The sequence below is a fragment of the Aquila chrysaetos genome, chromosome 6 (assembly GCF_900496995.4).
Source record: "Aquila chrysaetos chrysaetos chromosome 6, bAquChr1.4, whole genome shotgun sequence".
NCBI lineage: Eukaryota > Metazoa > Chordata > Aves > Accipitriformes > Accipitridae > Aquila > Aquila chrysaetos.
In genome coordinates, this window is record NC_044009.1 from 45,565,958 (window position 1) to 45,587,975 (window position 22,018).

The window sequence follows — 22,018 nt, forward strand, 5'->3', positions numbered from 1 at the left end:
CAGTGAACCAGAGGCAGCTGTTCCATCTCGTTCTTTTTTTTTCTCTTAAGTGATTTGTTCCTTTATGGAACTGTTCTCCCTTAAGAACTGAGAGCATTTCACTCTGACAGACTTACTGTGCTTCCCCATGTAATATTAACAGGCAGTTATTTCCTCTATCAAAGAACTAAAAATAAAATCCCTGGTCCATGAAAAAAGTATGAGATCCTGAAATTGTAAGTGAAACTAAGATTCTTACAATTAACGCAGGCAGATAAAAGCATGCAGTGTGGACCCGATTCATCTTCAAGGGCATTTTGTGTTTAATATCAACTTGCATTTAACACGTACATAAATATCTGAAAACTCTTACATGAATTAATCGTATCACATTTGGTCATTTGCATTTGTTTCAATTTTTCTTGCAAAAAGACCACACTCTTCAGGGAAAATCCTAATTCTTTGAAATTAGTAAAGACTAGTTGACTATCTATACATCCAACACTGAAGCTCGATGAAAAACATTCAGTGCAGCCATTTTCAAAGAAAGTATTTGCTTTGATTTGTCAGGAAACATTTTGCAGAAGATTTTGATCAAATTTAAATGTGACATTAAAACCAGCAGAAATACTTCCAGGGCTTTGGGTCCTTCTGAAATGATACATATGGGAACGACTTTTTAAAAAATTCACTTGCCTAATCACAAAACAGAAGGTTTGGTTTTGTTTTTTTTTAAAATTCAGATCTTGAGGAAAACTCATATACTTTCAGGAGGTTTTCAAGCAATAAGAAAGGCAACTTTAGAATTTACTTTAAATAAGTTAGCCTTCCAACCTTTGCCATTTTGACCATGAGGTTACTGACACAGTGACAGTTTTCTACTTTCTGTGATTCCATTATCCACACCTTCCTGAGTAGCATACTCAACTTCAAGGTTAATCTAATGCAAAGTTTAAAAAGAATAGGGCATTTCAGATCTATGTATGAAAATTAATCTTTGGGCAACTTTGTTCCAACAGAACCCATTTCTTATTTTTCCCCACTTGTCTGGCTGAGATGTTCATAGTAAATACAGGCAATACTACTACCAATTCATGGGGCTGGGAAGCGGGTATGCAAAAAGAAGCCCAAGAGACCAACAGTTTGTCTTTACTGGACACAACTCAATATCTAAATATAGGAATAAGCCACAAAGACCTTAAGCTCATTTTCTTCAAAAGTTGAAATTCAAGAATTTAGCTATTCCTTTTCACAAATTTAATCTACCTTTTCAAATTTTGGCAGGTTGCACTAAAATATTCAATTCAGGAATAGAATGTAATTTTAGAATCTAATTAATTTTAAAAAGTGACATTTTTCTTTAAAAACTAAGATAAATTAAAAATTATAGTCAATGGAATTAAGTAGAAAACCTTGAAATTAAGTACCAAGAAGCCAAGGATTACACATATGTATATACAGGAATTATTTTTTTTTAATTTCTAGAAATTCTATCTATCAAGTGCAGCTCTTCTCCTTTAAAGTGGCTTTTATATATTTTTTCTAATATCACTGGAATGAACATGAAATATAATTTCATAGGTCAATGCGAAAAATGGCCCTCATGCCATAACTGGTACTTCTAGGCTGCTCCATGCACCTGAACTGAAGGGCTGTTATTAAATGATAGTAAAGAGTTCAAATTTGGAGCTAAATTTGGCACTATCTTCAAGGAACACCAACATCAACCTCCTCCTCACTCACCCACTCCCCTCCCCCAGGAAACTAAGCAATTGAGTGTGCTTGGGGTTTATGGTAGAAAGAGAAGATTCAAAACTTTAATGCATTCCTGCCTTTTCCCCACGCGTCTTTTAATGTATAATCAACAACCCTATTAATTGTCTCCCATAACCAGTTATTATTTTGGCTCTCACTGCAAGGTGAAACAACAGATGTTTCGCTCTGTCTTCAGAAAAAGCAGATGCTGAATTTTTATCAAGAAATATTTTTTTCCCAATTATTTATCCTGCGTTTCTTCATTTAGCTCAAACAAAAATAATTTTGAAATAAAGTGATTTAAACTGACAGCCTGGAAAACACTGATCCCATATGCTTAAATGTCACATTCACTGGCTGTGTGATGGGAAACTCATATCAGTTCCCTGTTACCCAATGATTCTTTAAGTGGGAAAATCTCATTTCTTCTTCTTCAGAGAAACAGGTATGACTTTTTATGAAATGGGAAAAAATATACAACTGGTTTCCTTTTTAAAAATATCCCTTGAGTTTATTTTTATTTGAATTCTGAGAAAAAGAATGACTTTTCTTTGCTATACTATGCAATAAAGTATTACATGATGTTATAATTGATATTGTCACAAAATATTTTTAAACATAATAAAATATAAACCACATTATTTTCCTTCTCCTTTGATGAATCATTTCAGTCTATTCCTTTAAAGACTTGGAGTTAAAAGGTTTCCACCACAATAAGCTATTAATGTCAACTGTTTCACAATTCATAACATAAATTTTTAACAAGTTTCTCTGTTTTTAACTACACAGGAGCACTGAGTTATTTCTGAAGGCAATGTTTCCTGCAATTTCACTTTCTTCATCAGAAGGCACCCATAAGTCAACTGCCCCAGGTATTTCAAAATGAACTTATTTTGATGGCTTCAGTTATTTCTCTCCCTTCCAGCTAGGAGTTGCGAAGCGAAGCGAAGCAGAACAGTATTGGTGCACTGTATTACAAATAGGATCAAATGCCATATAACATGCAGCAATTGTTTTGTAGCCAATAGCTAACTTCTAATAACTGAATCACAAAATTACTGTTCATTTCTTGCTAACTGAAATAAAACTCTATTTGCAAACATCACCTTGCTTCTCCTGAAAGCTTTGAACATTTTTCTCTTTTGTTTTTATAGGCACAGTAAGTAGCAAACAATGCACCTCATTCCACACAGCAATACGCGGTAGGTTGATTTCTGCACTGACATTTGTTAAATTAAAAGTTCTGATTCATTTAATTTTTAATCTTTTAGAGTGGAATAGTGAATTTGCAGAGTAATTGTATTTTGCTCAAAAGAACAACCACCCAGACCACAAATTCTGTCTCTTTTAAAAGCCTCAACAGTTCGGAGTTGCATCTGGTTTTTATGCCCTGCGGACTGTGCTCACTTCAGAGAAGATGGATGTAGAGGGATGAGGATCCTTTAGAAACTGCCTGATGTGGCAATACCCGAGTGTTATCCTAACTAGATATATGAAATTTCTCCTATTGTGCTGGTTCACATCAGGTGCATCTACATTGGCTTTTTGGCTTGGATGAGCAGTGAGTGTCCTTCTCAAGTGATTTTTCTGATCATCACACTGACTAGGCTACAATTCACAGCGCCGTGTGGCCTTGGAGCCAACGGACTGGGTTTCTTTTACATCAAATTGGAAGAGGAACTCCAGCCATTGCTGGGCTTCACTAGAGCTCAGCCAAAGTAAACTCCCCCAAATGTACACAGTGTGGACATCAGGTCCTTAGCACAAACAGCTCGGCTCTGAGGATCTGCTCCTGTTACGCCGCACTGCTTGCTAAGTTAGACAAATAATTATAATAGGCTATCTTCGGATCCTAAATTAATAGTGGTAGACCTAAGGAAGTCAACCGCCAGGCCAAGAACATATCCCATAACACCAAAGTAAAAGATAGGCCTGTTGGGAAGGCTTTTTCCTATATACAACAGAGATGTGCCAGAGGCATTTTTTTACTTGGATAATTTTACAGCTTTGTAGTTTATGAAAATAGAAAATATGAAACTATACAGAAACATATACATTAAAGCCAGCTACATGGAAAGTAAATTCTATTTTCATTATATATTATTAAGTGTTACTGTGCAATACTACATACTTCCCAATTATTTACTTAACCTTGCTCTTCAGCATATAAAATTTATCTCAGATTTTGTTCTTTGTACTCATATTTGCTGGTAAACTACATCCCTAGGAGGTCCAAGAGAAGCCTTAGACCACACACCTTGGGACAACGTAGCAAACTGCAGAAGTTCTTAAAAAAATAAGCTTTGGATGACAGTAACAGTCTCATAGGGAACATACATTAAGTCAATGTTCATGGGATTCAGTGGTGCTCTGGTAAGAAGCTCAGGCATGAAAAGCACAGCAGCAGCCCAACAGCCCGGCCTTGATCTACATAATGAGCCAAATTCACATCACACCTAAGTAAGCACAACTCAAGTGCAGCCACAGGAACTGCACCCATCTTCACATGTCCAAATTTTACAGCCAAATACACTAACACTAGTATCAAACATGAGAAAATGTTGCTGTTATCTTATTCCAAGCTGCTGTTCAAGAGCAGTATCAGTGATTAATCGATTGGCCTAAAGGGAAAATGCGGAGAAAAGAACAAAAATAAATCAATGTATGAAATACTATGCAATGTAATATATACCTAGGATCGATCACATTATTGCTCTGTCAGGTTGGCCTGCAATTGGGAAATATTCCTGCCTGGCAGAGGTCACTAGCAGGGCAAATCAGTTGCTTAAAAACATGAGAAGTTCTCATCTCTTATTTCTATTCAATTTCTCTGTGAAAAATACAGTTTTTGCCCAATACTAGCAAGTTATTTTTCACAATGAACTAAGAATACCTGGTTTTACCCATCTAATTGGGTAAAATTTTGAATAGTCACCCTGGGGTCACTGTGAAGGACAAAATATTTGATAAAAAGAGTACAAAGATGACCACCACTGGAATGGAAAAAAATATATTCTGTCACACCAAGAGCAGCCAAGAGGAAGACACAAGCTGTTTCCTTAGCAGTGAAGTTATGTCAACACTACGCCAAGGAGCTATGTGAAGATCCACTAAAAGTGGCTGAGGGTGCTAATGCATTGTTCTGCTGGGGCTAATACCCTGGATTTCAAGAAGTTAATAAGTTCAAATGAAAACTATGCCATGCTACTTTTGCTACCTGAACTATCTTGCATGGCAGGGCACTATATAAAAAGACTACATTGTTTACAAAGCTTGTAACATGGCCTCTTTCCCTGTTTCACTCATCCTGCCTTAATTTAATCAAATTAATGTATGTATGTATGGAACAGCTATCTCTGCATGGCACTGTTGAGACACTACAATGTCTAACACAATTGTTTTCGTGATGTAGATCAGATTTAAGGTTACAGAAAGAACTTTCATTGCTTATTTAAGAAAAAGATTATTACAACTGTCATTATTGGTAATAGCAGTTAAAGTATAATGACAGCAAATGCAATACAGGACTGAAGGAAATTATCAAGGAGGAGGCAACAGGCTTTTCTCTGGCACATGTCTACAGTCTAAAGAAGCAAACTCCATAAGGTTTAAAAGAAGAAAAAGAAGGAGCTATTAGGAGGCAAGTAAGGAGAAACTTCAGCTGTTTCAGCCATATGACCTCTTCACTGAAAAGCCTGTCTCTGCTCATTTCCAGCTTACCATAAACTGTTAAGAGAAATGCTAACGAAGTATTTCAGCGGAAGAGATGCAATACAAGAAGATTTTAGCTGCTTCTGTCTAAATGCACAAGTCTTGCATAAAGCGCAACCCTCAGACCCATTTCTTCAGCTGACCTGAAACTGTTGCTGCAATAACTTCACAGAGGACTTTGTCTAGCAAAGTAACTAATTTGTAAGTATTCTTTTTCTTACATTTTACCAAAAAGCTGAATCACAAACCTAGGTCTTACTCGCTTCCTCTTTTTAGAATAACTTTTTCCTAAAGAACTTAAACATTAAGACCCAGAGCATTTAAAATCAGGATTATTCTGGAGGAACAGACCATTTGACTGATTGAAGACAACAAGGAAACCTGCAGGCTTATTAAAGGGAAACAGTTGTAATTACTAATTGAGTGTTTCTCTTCTAAATAATTTCCAAGTCTTGGCCTTGTATGAGTACATACTAACCAGAAGAGGATTAGGAAAATGCATGAATCACAAAGATGAACGCGCACTGTCACCACATGTGATGGAAGGCCAGCAGTTATCACAGGTACTCCTGTGGGAAGGGAAGAAACTCTGCCCTCTAGATGGCATTATGTGCCTGTATATCCCAGATGCAACTGGAGAGCCCTGCCAGGCAATCTAATCATTTCTCCACCTGCATAGGAAACATGGGCACATATGTCAAAAAGATCAGATGGCACTTCTTGGTCTCAATGGGAAGGTGACAGCTGCACACCTCTAAACGGCAGAACAGAGACTATCCTGGGGCAGAGCCCCTGTTTGAGCTGTTTGATGTGGGAAGCAGAGGAAAGGTGCTCTGCCTGAGACGAAACAGAACGGAGGATCTCATGACCCCATATGGGGAAAGGCCACTTACAACTGGCAGGGATGGGCAATATGTGAAAACATGTAATTAAAAAAAACAGGAAAAAAAAAAAGAGATTGTCCTTATGGAAGAACAAACTTCTCCTTCTACTTGGCATTTAATAGTACTGTAGATCTTAGCCAGACAAACGTACATTAAAACATGTATGTACGCATGTAGGTATACATGTCCACACATATAAGGTTATACTGTAGCCATGTATAGCTGTTTTGACAATACACTGAAATTAAATAATTCGTGAGTAATCGGGCATCTGCGGAACCGTCAGTGAAAACCAGCCATGTGTAATGGACTGAAGTCAGACTACTCCACATTTGATTTATCTATTCTCTTTACATATTTATAACTAATCTTAAAATCTGTGCTTGTCACCAAGACAGATTAAGCAGACTTAAAAATAATCGTTTGAGTATTTTCTGCTGTGGACTATTAAAAGTGGCTGCATAATAAAGCCAGTGAATATTGAATTTCATGAGTATGTTAATCATGTAGATTTCACATGTGTAGTTAAACACATGGCCAACACATGTGGCCAACACAGGAGCCAAGACCCTTATATGCCAGAAGTCAGCACAGCTCCAGTAATTCTAGTAATATGAGTGTAACTATACATGCCCAGAATCCCAGCTATCATCTCCAACTCTGTATTTCTACAAGATGAACAAAAAGGAAATCACTATCAAATTAAGAAAAAGTGCATTGCCATGCAGACCTCATTACTGTTTCATCATCTTCCAAGGCCAGTAAAGAGAAATGAAAAGGGAGAAATTACTTTGCTGTTTAAGAGTTGTAAGGGATTCAGCTCTAACAGCTGAGGTAAATTAATTGGGATTTCCTATGCAGCCAGTGGAGAATGTCCACAGAATACTGTTTTTTTCTTAATAGTGTTAGTTTGACACGAACTGCAGCTATTTATTTAGTTTATGAACTATACAACTGTCATTACTGTCAGCCAAATTGCATGCATTAGTATGTAAATTAAAATTATAAGGCGTGATTCTAAAATCTCTGTCACACAGAATCTTTCCTCTGAAAGAAGTGCCACTGTGAGCAATGAGAAGGCTCACAGAAGTGCTTGTGTAGAACCGGGCCCGGAATGCATACCTGATAGAAACTATTTAAAAAAACTACTGAGCCTCACTCTCTGAAATGATAGATGTGTTGGGATAAACACACTCACCTAGATCTATAACATAGTGCTGGAAAAATCTCATTTCATTCAGCGAGGAGAGTGACTTTTCAATTGTACCACATGCCTGATTGCTAAAAAAGGTAAGTTACATTATCTACTGATTACGTGCAAGAAGGCACACTATACATGGAGAGAAGGGCACTGAAAAACTATCATTATTTAAATTATAAAAGTCAGACTGAAATATCAGATTCCTTCACTGCAACCTAGCAAGGACTCTTTGCAGAACACGGTTAACATTTATTTCAATAGAGAAAATCTGACAGGTTTAATAAAACCAAGACGATTTTCCTTGACTTCTGTGACTTACCTTTTCTTCACTGACTACACCTATTTCTCAGACCTTCTGGCACCAAATCATTATTCTTGTAGCCATATTCAATACTCTGAACTATTTAAAGAGCATTTGTTATGTCAGCCCAGTAAGTACCACAGAGCTTTCTCTGGGCTACATAACTGTAAGAAAAGAGCCATTGTGCTGGAATTTGGAATATCATAGACAAAACTGACTTTATAATCTGCTTTTACAATAAATAAATGCAATTACATCTGGTTGTGCTAAAATGAACATTAAATGCTTATCTATGTCCTCCTTATTTTTTTGTAAAAATTTCAGAGCTCAATATACTATCTTGAGGATCCTGTAGTTTACCTATAATTTTCACAACTGCATGCACCATAATTTAGACAAAAAATCACATTATAGGTAAACTAAAGGATCTTCTAAATAGTATCCTGACTAAAATATTAATGTGAATTAAAAATTGCATAGAAGAAATGCTTCTTCTACCTGGAAGATGTTGGATTCACTGCCCTGGAAAAGGATATTTTATGTCATTCTACCTTGAGAAGCTACAAATCAGCAACAGCATAAGTTACTCACTCTGCCTTTCCAATGTGCCTTGTACCTCACTTGGATAGACTGATGGGTGTGATAAGAGCACTGAAATATCTGATGCTAGAAAGCTAGTAACTTATTAAAACCTAAATTGCCTGTATGAGCAGGCTAAAGGAGGAAAATTCTGATACGCAGCAGAATTCCCTTTATAGAAGTAGTTGATGGGGTATGACGTGATGTCACACTTAAAACAATAAATGCAGTTTTAAAACTGAACAGAATAGGAACACTAGTCAGAGCATATTGTTGAGCACTTTGCTGAATTAGCAAATTTCAACAGATTACTGCTTTGTGGGTATCTCATAGTAGGGTATCTCATAGTAGAAAGCAGGAATTCCATCCGAAAGTTTTTACCTTTTCAACATGTGCCAAAAACTCAGAAGCTCTGCATGTTGTGACCCAAAACATTTAACTTCTGAACCACTGCTGTGATGCTTCATAGGAGATGCAATTCAATATTCTTTTTTTTCCCTAGACTTAGTTAGAAAAGAAAACAATACCATCTGTTACTCAGACTAAAATTCCCAGGAGGCACCACGGTTGATTTTAGAAATGAAGTATTTTAAGCTTTCATTGAACTGAATAGTCAGAAAAATGCAGATAAGAAAAGGCCTCCACCATGTCTCCTCCACCAGTCATGGAGGCAATGACTTAATGTACAGACTTATTTATATTAAGGCACTCTCCCATTTCAGGAGATGGAACTGTTTGGTGGAACAGTGGATCGTCAGTCTCTCTCTGATGATAGCAGCAAATGGTTACAGCAATGAAAAACAGAGCAAATCTGAACAGATCTTCCTACATCCAGTGGGCAGAGCTATTTTCAACATCCCTGTGTAAATCCATATCCCTACCAGATCCTCTTGATTTTTGCATGCCAAAAAAGAAATTGCCATGAATTTTGACTGGCTTAGGAAAAAAGGTGCAAAAGGATAGAGAAAAAAAGAAAGTCCTTTTAGATCCTCAATATTTTACATGTCTGCAAGAAGCACATTCTCTTCTCTTAAATACTCATCACATACTAACTGAATTTAACTCTCTGCCCAGAAGAGATTCCTAATAGTCTCATCTTCTATATGAAGATATTATTTCTATTAACATCCCAACTGATAAGGTGCATCGACCACTGAATGCTATTCAGTCTCTGTGCCAACTATAGAGAATGCAGCTTCATGCACTCGTGGGCAGCATGTAGGATGGCTGGAAAAGCCACAGTGGAAGGTCTGAACAGCAGGAGGGCATGAGCTGGCAGGAGGGAGGGTACAAACATCTGGGAAGGAGGTGCATTTAAAGACTGCGGCAGGAGTGGGTGAGGACAGAGGGCAAAGAGGAGAGAACCCCAGAGCATAAAGGCAAGGAGAAACAGGCAGCAGCCGTGAGATTTGCTTCTCAAAGACTAGGAACAACTGAGCCACTGAAGACCTACAGTAGAAGAGTTCAAGCATCAACATATTATAGAATACATTCAGCTTGATAGTACTTGTTTGGTTTCAATTTAAAATTTACTCAGTTATTGGGAAGCTAAAGCAGTTTGCCCATACTATTACCAGCAAAGAGCTGGAATAAACTGGGCTGGTTTTGAAACCAGTGATGCAAGTCAATGCTGATTCATTATCAGCCACTGTATAAGTTTGGAAATAAGACCTTTCCTGCCTCATCGTCTGATCCCGGTCTATAAAAAAAAGACTTCTTAGGCACAGTTCAGAAAACTAATTAGAAAAGTCTCCCACGGAAAAGATTTAAAAGTAAAATAATCCAATAATTAGGATTAAGTAGGTTGGCCTTTGGTGACTGATCAGCATAATGAATCTAGTTATGTGGATGGCCAAGACATTGGGCTAAGAAGAGGTTTCTGGCTGAATCAGATTAAATGCATTGGCTGGAACAAGACTGGTTGCTACAAAATATTTAGAACATCGCTATAAAATATTTAAAAGTTTCATGATTTTTCTACGCATCTAAGTAAAGTGATTCAAATTTCCTGTAAACCAAAATGAAACACTAGACTTTAAATAAACAAGCATTTTTTCCTCACAGTTATTTTCAGAAACTCAGGCTCTTTGCCCCTGCATACTGTACGTTTCTTTCCATGGAAAATAATATAATTATTAATTTTCTTAACATTTTACATTGTAGTAGATGGAAAACGAGAAAGAAAAAAAAGGAAGGGAAAATAATGTAAGAGCAAAACAAAAACCACCAGCACCCCACTCAAAATAAAGTTATCTTCTCAATCCACTCAAACGAAATATGTACCCTTCTCATATTTCTTTTTTATCTTTTTTATAGTTCATTGATATCATGTCTTTCTTCCTCTGCAGGGCAGTAAAAACATAATATCGGAAATACTTCACATACTTCCCCATTTGTTTAATGGTGATGATACAAGGGAAATTACCCCTCTAATATATTTGAACATTTAGCTTATTATCCTGATTGAGTTTTCTCCCAAAGCTCAATTTATTAAAACAAAACACATCTTTCTATGATGAACTGCAAAGGGCAAGAGGGCAAAATTCTATAATTAAAATTAAAGTGGTTTCGTGGCTCTTCCCTAGCAGATACTGCTTCTACTGCAGCTTAGTTTACTGAAACTTTCATTGAGTCTCACTCACCCGCAAGCAATGAGATTTTCACACATGAATTAGGCTTTTCATTTGATAACTTCAAGGTTACAATTTAATGCTACCCCAGTGGTTTGCTACTTGGTGAAAAATGCAATGTTGTGAGCAGCCTTCAATCATTATTTTTTGAGGCCAGTGGAACTCATGCCCATTGCAGAACTTCTAGGAGGGAAGGGGGACACTCAGAAAACCAGGGGAACCACCTCCTTGTTGACAATGTTTATTTTAGTTTGAATGTAAACATTGCACTTTTAGCAAGGCATCAGTCGTGTGCCATCATAGGCTGAGGTGAGTAAACCATCTCTTCCAAAGAGTGGACGCTGCCCCCACATAACCAAAACTCATGGATTCCCCATAACAAGGTGATGGTAAGCTGCTCATCTAACAGAGGGGAGTGGAATGGGACTGTGTGTGGTCAAATGAGGCATGCTCATAAAGCCATGAAACAAAATAGGTGCTAGCAAAAATATAATGTCCTATCCTAAACGCAGGCACTACTCATCCCATAACAGATGGACATTTTGCCATAAGACAAGCATGGTGCACCATATGATGCAACGTACATGCTGACTCCTGCCATACAGATCAACTTACAAGCCTCACAGGAGGGAGCACGCCTGCACTCTGCTTACGTGAGAGACTTCTAGTGATTTCTGCGGGGGAGGGCTGTGGACTCTTCAGAAATGCAGATAAGAATTCAATCCTGTGCCTACCTTCATAGGGGAACCAGCACAGAGACAGGGTTGGAGTGAGTAAGGGTAATTCATATTCTTTTTTCCTGCAGAGTGGATCTAGGATCTATAGTTTAGATGTTCCTTATATGTGGTAACTCAGCATCTAAGAGCTGCATAGACACATCTAGACTCAAAACCTTAATTCTGCCTCTTCCGTAACCTGTTTTCCTCTTTGTTTCCTGCGTAAAACATGTTACCCTACCAGACTAAACCAGGGCATTACGGCCCTCTCCTCCAAGTTGTTTCCAGTTCCATGTCTTTGAGTCAAAGTATAAGAAGACTCAGACAGAAGAAGCCAGAGGAAACCAGCCAGGTTCCCGAGGTATCTGACTGCAGGCCACATTCTAGCTCTTTACCTGTCTACAGATGTGGTACCAAGGCACAAATAGATAAAATAGACTGTACAGGATTCAGGAAATCTGCAGCTGAGATGGCAACTGAATCCAGTCTTCTCGAGTCTTCATCCAGTATCTACTCACACTCCCCTTTCTTTCTGAGGAATTTAGTGGACATGCAGCATGTGAAAGGACGGAACACTACCAACAAAATTTGTGTACCTTACAGAATCCCTTTTTTAGTGGCAAAGCAGAGCATTTTCCAAAACAACCTCCATTAAGTACTCTTTGGTCATTTAGTTTGGAGCAATCCCAGTCAGCTTACTTTCTTCACACTCAACCAAAAGCAAATACTTTCTAAGAAAGGTGCACTATTGCATTTGCAAAGAAGGAAGTCCAGAAGAGCTGGAACATTTCATACAGTTAAACATAGTTAACTCATACTGAATTATCCTCACTGCATAAATGTCTCTGCAAATGACAGACTTTAATAAGCCTTCAAAGCTGACACAGTATTTATCTCTGATTAAATTTTTAAAATCAAAGTAACTATGGCTTTTACAGACATGTTTAGATTAAGACTGACACTAACTCAGTATATCAGTTTAATTCACTTGCAATTATGCAGGTGCTCGGGCAGCCTGTATTTCAGTCATTTAAGGCTAAATTAGGGCAGAGAGCCCATAGCTCCGTATTTGATAACGAAGCTCTGGGACAGTCTTAAGGCCTTTACAGACACAGTTTTTCAGAGACAGAATATTCTCAAAGCTTTCCTCTGTGCACTGTAACTGTGTAAACTATTCTTGCTGGAAACAAGAAATAGTATACAATCTTGCAATGAGAGTCCATATAATACCTAACATACCCAGGAGGGCAAATTAAGGTTTTGTGAAAAATTTCCAACTTACATGCATATGACTTTGGAAATATAACATTATTGTTTTACTGTAATTGTATATATATACACATATACCTGAAACTGCTGTATGGGGGTTGATGCATGTCCAGAATAAATTATACTTTTTGTACATTTCTGGCTACGATTTAAAAAAAAATTGCAATTCTTCGGGTGATGAAAGCAGATTAAAAAAATGAAATTCCACCAAGGAGTTGATATGTTATTCACCGTACTTCATTAATATTTCATTTTTTGCAGCACTCCAAATACACAGAGAAGTTATCAGAGAATTTTTTTTTTGCTTTGTAAGAGTTAGAAGGCATTTGATCATAACTGCTGAAGTAAATTAAGTGGCATTTCAAGAGCAGCCAACTAAAAATGCTGAAGGCACAAAGCAGTTTTGATATCCAGGAAATCACAATTAATTTCAACTACATAAAATGGGATACAAGATGGTATGAACCATTTGTTATTTGTCATCTGTTTCATTTGATTAGAAACGTATGGTATTTATCAGTCAGTAGAGTGGAAATAGAATTTGCTGTAAATGATAAAGGATGTAAAAAGATTATAGGTAAAAGGAGCAACGGGAGAATATGTATATATATTTCTTATCAAAGTATATGATAGCTTTCACTTGGGCTGACTACAAAGACACTTTATTATACTGATTTGTATTGTTCAGTGAGAAAATTTCTAGGTTAAACAGAAGTTAATAAAACCTAAAAGGTATTACAGAAATTTATTTGGCAATACATTTGACAGCACCCAAGTATAAGAAAAAAAAAGAAACGTTAAATACAACTCCACTGATATGGAAGTTTTCTGTGAAAATGAAGCCTCACCCCTTTTTTCACACTTAGATTTGATAACTTCCTGGTCCATATCCAACAGTCCAAGATGACTACAGTTTTCCTTACATTGCCAGAAATTCCTACAGAAAACTACCACATACCTGATATCTACCACGCCAGTACTCCAAGAAGGGCAGAAACAATTTATTTCACGTATGGAACAGAAACTCTTTTCCCATATAGATATTCAATATAAAGAAACTAAATAATCTATTATATTGTATATGTACCAGCTAAACTACCCATTTATCCCTGTGCTGGTAGATAGCTTTTCCCTTTTGGTACTTCATTCACTTGAAACCTAGCTCAGACTCATCCAACTTTTTTTGTTTTAATGTGATCCAGTCAAGAGAAAGTATTAACCAGTAAAAAACCTTACCTGCTGAATCTAAACTTTTATGTGATAAAAACGTTCCATGACTTGCTCAAACTTTTCCCTAGATGTACACTGTCATATACATTTATATACACGTATATACATACATAAATACATACAGTCCCTCATTTCAAGAGAAGCTCACTCGAGCAACAGGACAATGAGTACAGGTAGGGAGGAGGATGGAATAATTTTTCAGTGCTCTAACAGACTAGGTTACATCTTGTCATGAGCTACACTTGAGTAACAAACTAATATGAAGAGATATTAAAAGATTTCTTAAAAGTGCTGATATTCATGAAATTATATTAATAGGCATTAATGGTTTAGGTCCCACATTTTGACTATTACTTTTACTACGTTCTGTTTATAGGCAGTCTTCAGATTCTACAGCTCACAGATGGAGGACCAACTTTAGTAAGTACTTTATTAGCCTTGCTGATTTTATTAATTGTGTATGATACAGTAACATCTAATCACATAAAGTAAGATTAAAGATTCTGACACCCACAGCACAGGAACTAACAAACACTAATTTTTCGTTCCTTTCTATATAGACTAATAAAATACTTAGAATAATTACTCTGAAAATAGTAAAGGATTAGAACTGCTAATTGCCTATAACTTAAAAAAAGTATGTCTCAATTAATAAACCATGGAGTCTTTGACATTATGATTTATATTCTTCAAGAGAAAAATCAAGTGCAAGAATATATAACATTAAACAACACACAATTAACAACACTTTGCTTTAATTATCTTGGGTCACAATTAATGTTGGCCCTGCAGTTCATCTTTCTACTTTGATAGCTCCTTAGACTATTTATGTAGATTAATTCTCAAAGTATCGGCATTCACTAATATGTGTTTTTGAACAAGCCACTGCATAACACTGACATCAGTGAGGAGACCTATTCACTGACCTTCCAGAACCAGATTCTATCTGACCATAACGTTATGTTATGTATCTGGGCAATTTGCCACAAATGATAAAGGTTGTGACATTATTGAACAACTTCCTATCAACTGAGGACATAAAGAACTGCAACTGTCGTGCAGACTGATTAAGAACAAGGTGAAGCAAACACAAATCATGCATTTTTGGAAATAAAAGACCACAAGGAACCTACAGTCATTCTCCATCGACAGATAAAGCAAAACGATAGTAAACTGTATATTTATGAGTTTTATGGGCCTTAAAAATTCAGTATCATGTGTTTTTTTTCCCAGGGAAAAATTAGAGTTAATTAATATTAAATGTGTTTATTTTACAAACAGCCTAAGATTTTAAAGGAAAGAAAAATTGCGGACACTGCCTATACCTTTCAGATTTCAGATTCTGTATTTAGATCCAAACATGATTATAACTGTTCATGTTTTACTTGTAACAAAGTCCTCAAGAACAAAAATGCAGATTTCATTTGATCGGAGTACAACTCAAAACAAAAACTATGATGCAAAAGAGCCTTCATGCTTAACCAAAAAATGTATGCCCAGTGATGAAGTCTTTGTTTACTGCAAAATGCCACTAAGATTGTTCTAAGGCATTAATTCAGTGATATATATAACACAATATAGAAACTTGAACAGAAGAGAATGGAGGAAACACTTGATAAGTTAAAAATATGTCTTTGTACTAGTTCAAAATTATATTCGAATATGCACAGTCTTATTTTTTTATACACATTGAAACCCATGCTCCTATCAAGGAGCGCAAAGTAAGTTCATATGTATAGCAGTTACAGTCTTACCCACACCTTGTCCATGGTTACCTAACAAAACTTTTAAACTTTTCCTCTAGTTAGGAATTACCACAAGGTGCACTATTTTGCACATCCTAATTTTCCAGAAATGCACTCAAAATGTAGAGTGTGCAGTTGTCCATGGGGTCTACAGGGAAATAGATTTTCCACAATCTAGCAGTAAAAAGACCTGAGCTCTCCCAAGCAAGCAGTCCAGCGATTGGAAGTCGAGCAATAAACAACAATGAAGCAACACTGGTTTTACCAGTTGTTAAACCACCTATGTTAGTCTTACAATATTAATAATTGAAACAAAAGCAGTAAAACCAATTTTCCTTATTAAATGGTCTCAATTGAATTAAAATATTGTAGGTAGTTCTTTTAAAAGATATCTGATGCTCAACATTAGAGAGGGATCCTTTCCGTGCTTCTAAGACTAAGCTTCTTGTTCATCCTCAGTAAATGAATCATAAAAAAAAGACCCCATAACACGAGTACAGGTGAACTGTGAAAGATTAGATTTATACTACAAGGTGATTCAGTGCCTATAAATGAATGAGGCAGGGGGCAGGGTGGTCTTTTATGTGTGAAACCATTGTACTTCTTACCTCCAGAGCTTTCAAACGCTCCAATAGCAATTTTGTCTTTTCTTTTTCCTCTTCAGTGCTGCTGGTTTCACTTCTTGAATCTTCATCTGCTGGCGTGTGAATTTTTTCCATGCCTTCTTTACATCTCCTACTGTCTTCTGACAACTTTTCCTGAAATGATTTTTTAATATGTCATTATTCATGGGTGGAAATGAAGTTAACTATGCAAATATCTTCAAATCTCCCTTGTATATGAATGAAAAAAGACAGAGCAGGTTGCTAGTATATGATTGCAGTACTAAATAAGTGGAGTCATGAAGGGTCTATGAAACATGCTGCTATGCCAATTCTGTAAAAGTGTATGCACAACTTAACTGCTACATCTACTTAATATTTGTAAATGTGGAACTCATCATCTTTTTAATAAAATAATTTGCATTTTCTTCTTTAAAAGTTGCAATGAAAATTGAGCATACCACCTTTCAATGGAAGCATTTTGCCACTGAGATATAAAGCAGTTTATTGAGGAAAAGCTAACATATGTTCATGCCTAATGTATTTCACCTTTCTTCATCTAGAGCTAATATTTGAATTACTAAATAATGGGCTGAGAACCAAGCTACCACATGAATACTGATTTAAGATCCACACTAATATATAACTGGAGAGAATCAAACTGACAGCAAAATTTTCAGAAGTGCCCCAGTCTATTCTATTACAAGTCAGTCAGATTGGGTTATTATTAGCTGCTGCTGCTGAGTGGACGATAGCTGCTGAGTTCTACAAGAGGTCTATAAAAATCATAGGATTGAACAGTGAATCTACCAACTCCATTAATTATGTGTCCAAGCTCTGTGTTGAGACAAAGAATGAGACAGAGCAAGCGAAACATCGAGACTACAAGCAAGCAATGTAAAATATTGCCCAAAACGACAAGGCAAGCATAAGGGGAAAAAAGAGAACTACACAGATGTACGGAGTGAATTACCATCTGAGTGCAACATAAAGTGGACAGTATCTACCTTGTAAACCACGTTCTTCAACTATATAAGTAGATGCAGTGTGACAACTAATGAGAAGATTAAGAATGGAAAATGTGAGGTAAATCAACATTAAATAATGGGTGTCAACACAAATCTAGAGAAGTCCTTTAATGAGCATTTAGCTTTCTTTGTGTGCCTTTTTGATAATTCTTATATACAAAGGGACGTAACTTTCATGATCTTTGGGTTAGTCTATAAGTGAGATGTATTTCCCGTAACTACTACAGAACACAAACTCTGTCTAAGCATAAAAATATGTATTTTCATTAAGAACTGATCCAGCTTGAGTAACTGTGCAAATATAACTCTTTGAGAGTTAACAGCAAGACATTATCTTAATTAAAACCCATAAACACAACTGAATTAAAAATCAGCACTGTGAATCACATTTCTAACAATGTCCTTTCTAAATATTAACTAGCTTAGAAATTGACTATTACTATGTTAAAACTTTAATCAAGAATCAATTTTATAAGCTATGGGCTTAATCACTGAATACTCTTACACAAACCATGAGGCACAGATCTCATTCTGAGCCTCAAAACACAGATGTCAAAGAGCCATTCCATCAGGTTTCCAGTATTAGTGCTATCCTGATCAGAAAGGAACCATAAATAGAGTAGTTGTGGGTTTTTTTTTTCTTGCTTGCTACTCACTGGTGCAATGATAAGAGCCATTAAATCATTTTCCCTTCAAGTTGCTGTGATGAGTGCATTGACATAAAACACTTCGATGAACTCAGGAAAAAAAATTGACAAAGGTATCTCTTTGATGTAATTCAAACACAAACAATCATTTTTAGGAGATAATGTGACATCAATTAGATGTGGCTAACAATGGAAGAAAATATAAACATGGGCCCAGGGACACCTTTCCTGCTCAAACTAGACAGCAGCAATTTCAAAGGACAGGTAGAAGAAAGCACAGGTTATGACATTTCATCACAGAAAGGGGAGTAATGCAACTTCTCTCAGAGGAAATCCCAGTCACCTAAAGAAGTAACCCATTCATCTTCTAATTACAAAATTTGAGGAACTTTGCAGAATACCTCAAGATACCTACTACTGTTACCCCTGCTTGAGTGTTTAAGTACAGCTCACATATTTTCAGAACTAGTTTATTACTGAGTAATAATAAATGAGTTTCAGTGTTTCAGGCATAGTCTAAAAAGGTCCCTGATAGGTCACCTACCCTACCTGGAAAAGCTGCAGAATAGAAGAACACATTACTAACCTTTAGAAACTGTGCTTAGGCATGCAATTTGCTGGGGGCACTGCCCAGTCACTTTAACCTGGGTGATACACAGTAAGGGTGGAAGTGGAAAATCCACACTCAAGAAAGCAAAGAGAAGAGGTGCTTCTTAAAAACCCTTTGTGCTTTAAGTCAAGTCAAGTAAGAGGGAGAATGACAAAGGCTTTTGGAATGACAGAATCCTCTTAAGAGCGAAAAATCTGCTAATATCAAAGGCAGCTGCCTGCTGGGGGGAGGCAGGAAGGGGCAGAGACAGATTTGCAAGAGGAAATGTGTATCTCCTGCATGATGTTGATCAGATCCTACAGAAAGCTCTGGAGTGAGCACGCTGAAGGCAGCAAACAATGGCGTAGAGCAGCTTATTCCCTTTTTTTCCCCCTAGATTCCTATACTTCTAGTGTTACCTCAAATAAAGACCATGTTTTGAATCTTCTAAACAGTCTCTGTTGCATGCCTCATGTATTGCAGGATTAAAGGCAGGATGGGTTTCCAAGCTGAATAGCAAAATACTCTCCAGGTCAGAAGTCCAGCAAAGGCAGAGTAAGTGCTATCCTGCTGATCAATGCAATTTCGTTTCTGTGAAAAGGTAAGAGATGGAAATGGTACTCTGGAAGTAAGCTGGACAGGTTAAAAAAAAAAAAAAAAAGGCAAAAAAAGGCAAAAAAAGCAACAACCAAGCTCTTGGTCTCCCCAGACCAATAAGTGTTTAAGACACATGCCTGTACCATGAGAGGATGCAAACACAGCAGCCGGATGAGAATTCTACAGTAAAGGCTCATCTACATCTCTAATGCTCTGTGTCAACAAAGAGACAATAAAAATATTAAATATTCAAATCTTGATAAATGGAAACTACGATTATGCTTCTCACTGTAGACATGTTCCCACAGAAATTAATGAGAAACTTACCATCAAGTCCCACATTGTGCAAACTTCTCAGGCTGGTTTAAACTGTCATTGCTTTTCTGAAACCAACGGTATTTTGCAAATCTTAAATGACATCCTGCCCTGACCATTACTTCTAAGTATTCAGTTTGTTCTATAAATCAAACAAATAGTACACTGATGATGAAGCCTTTGATCAAACACTATAGGCCCTATAGCCAATAGAAAACACGAGATGAAAACAGACCCTGCAGTCTGGAAATGGTAAGCTTTCTAGAATCGATGAGAAGATATAAATCACTGAAGACATTGATCTATGAAGCTGTACAATGCAGTGACCTGACTGAGACTTATCAGAAAGCTGGTGTTCACAGTTAGCTGAAGTAGGAACAAGCAGTATAATACTTCCTCTTTCCACTAATAAATAAAAGTAAGAACAATAAATTAAGAGAGCAGGAAATCCACCTGAAATTCCAAATGATAATTTACTGGAATTTGTAGAATATAAAGAAATATGTAGAATATTAAGCCGATCTTTTCCCTTCCACCTACCTTCCAGAATACTGAGCAAGAAAGTTTTTTCACTGTTTATAAACAGAGGGAGTAACTATAGTAATAGAAAAAATCATATAGAAGATTTCAAAAGATAAGAGACCAAACTGCCTATTTCAGAAATTACCTCCTCCTTCATCCCAAGAAAGGCAAAAGGCTGCTGACCCTCTGGACACAGCATTAGTCATTGGGATGCCTTTCCTCTAATACTCATCACCTTTTCAAGGAACAGACAAGGGTCAAAGGGACACTTAGCCAGCTATTTCTTAACCATTATTATTTCAGAAATTACTGTACTTTTAAAGTTTTATTGGTGGTACCATCAGTTGTCTGTTCTTTGCCCTTTCTTCTTTCTTAAGATGCTTTCTAGGAATTACACTACACATACACAGGAAAAAAAAAAAAACGGAAAAAAATGAGCTCACTTTAAAATGTTTCAATTTGTGACTATGAAATTTCAAACCAAGAAGAGTAAATGTCAGATGACACAAAGAAAAAAAAAGGTAGCTAGCAAAAATCTATTCTAGATTTTCTCTTTTACAGTGAAAACCATGATTAGGCACTAATTGGAATAAGGGATCTTCTCTGGTAGTAACAACAAATATATGACATGAAATGATCATATAGTTCCCCCAGTAACTCAGATTCCAATTTTTCCTAATTTAAGATTTTACAGTGCGGGAACTACCTACTCAAGGAAGAAGCCTTTAAGAAAACAGAAATCATTAACACTGTTAACCAGCAGACGGGCCTCCACGGGAGGAGGCTGAACAGAAGCAGCAGCAGCACAGCACCTGCCACAGCTCTCCGCCACGGGAAATGCGAAGTCCTGCACTGGGGAAGGAATAACCCCATGCACCAGCAGAGGCTGGGAGCCAACTGCAGAGGAAGGTGTCTGTTGCAGGGAAGAGAGAAGATGGAGCCAGACTCTTCTGAGAAGTGGCACGATGAAAAGACCAGATACAATGGACACTGCTTGGAACATGAGAAATTGCGATTAGATATTAGGAAAACCATTTTTTTTTTTTTTTTTCCTTCTCCCATGAGGGTGCTCATATGGTCACTGGAACAGGTTACCCAGGGAGGTTCCTGAATCACAGAGATATTGCAAAGTTCAGCGGACAAGTGGCTATAATAACACAACATAGCATAATCTAATCCCACTGTAACTGCATCTGGACTCTATGGTACTGATTATAAACAGCAATCTTTCACAAGGACATGTGACAAAATTCTGATTGAACCAAACAAGAATGAAATAAAGATCAAGATCTTTGAAATGCTGATTTTCCCAATGAGCATTGGATGACATGAATTGCTTGTCTGGAAACTGATAAGTAATAATGAGAGATGACATCTTTGCTCATAGAAGCTAAAGATCATTTTCATGTGATAAACACAAGTCTTCCAGAGAAGTGTTTCAGATGCAATGTGGTAAAGAGCCCTCAAAAACAAAGAATCTCTTTTTTTTTAAAATTCCTTTTAATTCTTCAGCTTCTGAAATTTATTAGATACAATGGTTTTATAATGGTTACAAATCCCAATTCTTCTGAGAGTCATGCCTGCAATTTTCCAAAACCACACTTTAACCCAATGTCCTGGCTTCGGCTGGGATAGAGTTGATTTTCTTTCCAGTAGCTGGTATAGTGTTATGTCTTGGATTCAGTATGAGAAGAATGTTGATAACACACTGATGTTTT

The 22,018-nt window shown here is 36.8% G+C and overlaps 1 protein-coding gene across 12 annotated transcripts in view; it reads right to left on the reverse strand.

The window, feature by feature from the left end:
* Positions 1 to 22,018, reverse strand: part of NCKAP5 (NCK associated protein 5) — a 394,816-nt gene that overhangs the window by 111,095 nt on the left and 261,703 nt on the right. For all 12 annotated transcript variants that reach the window (XM_030017100.2, XM_030017099.1, XM_030017101.1 and 9 more), the window contains one exon: positions 16,609 to 16,758. In XM_030017100.2, the coding sequence (XP_029872960.1) occupies positions 16,609 to 16,758 (150 nt within the window). The remainder of the gene's footprint in view (positions 1 to 16,608; positions 16,759 to 22,018) is intronic.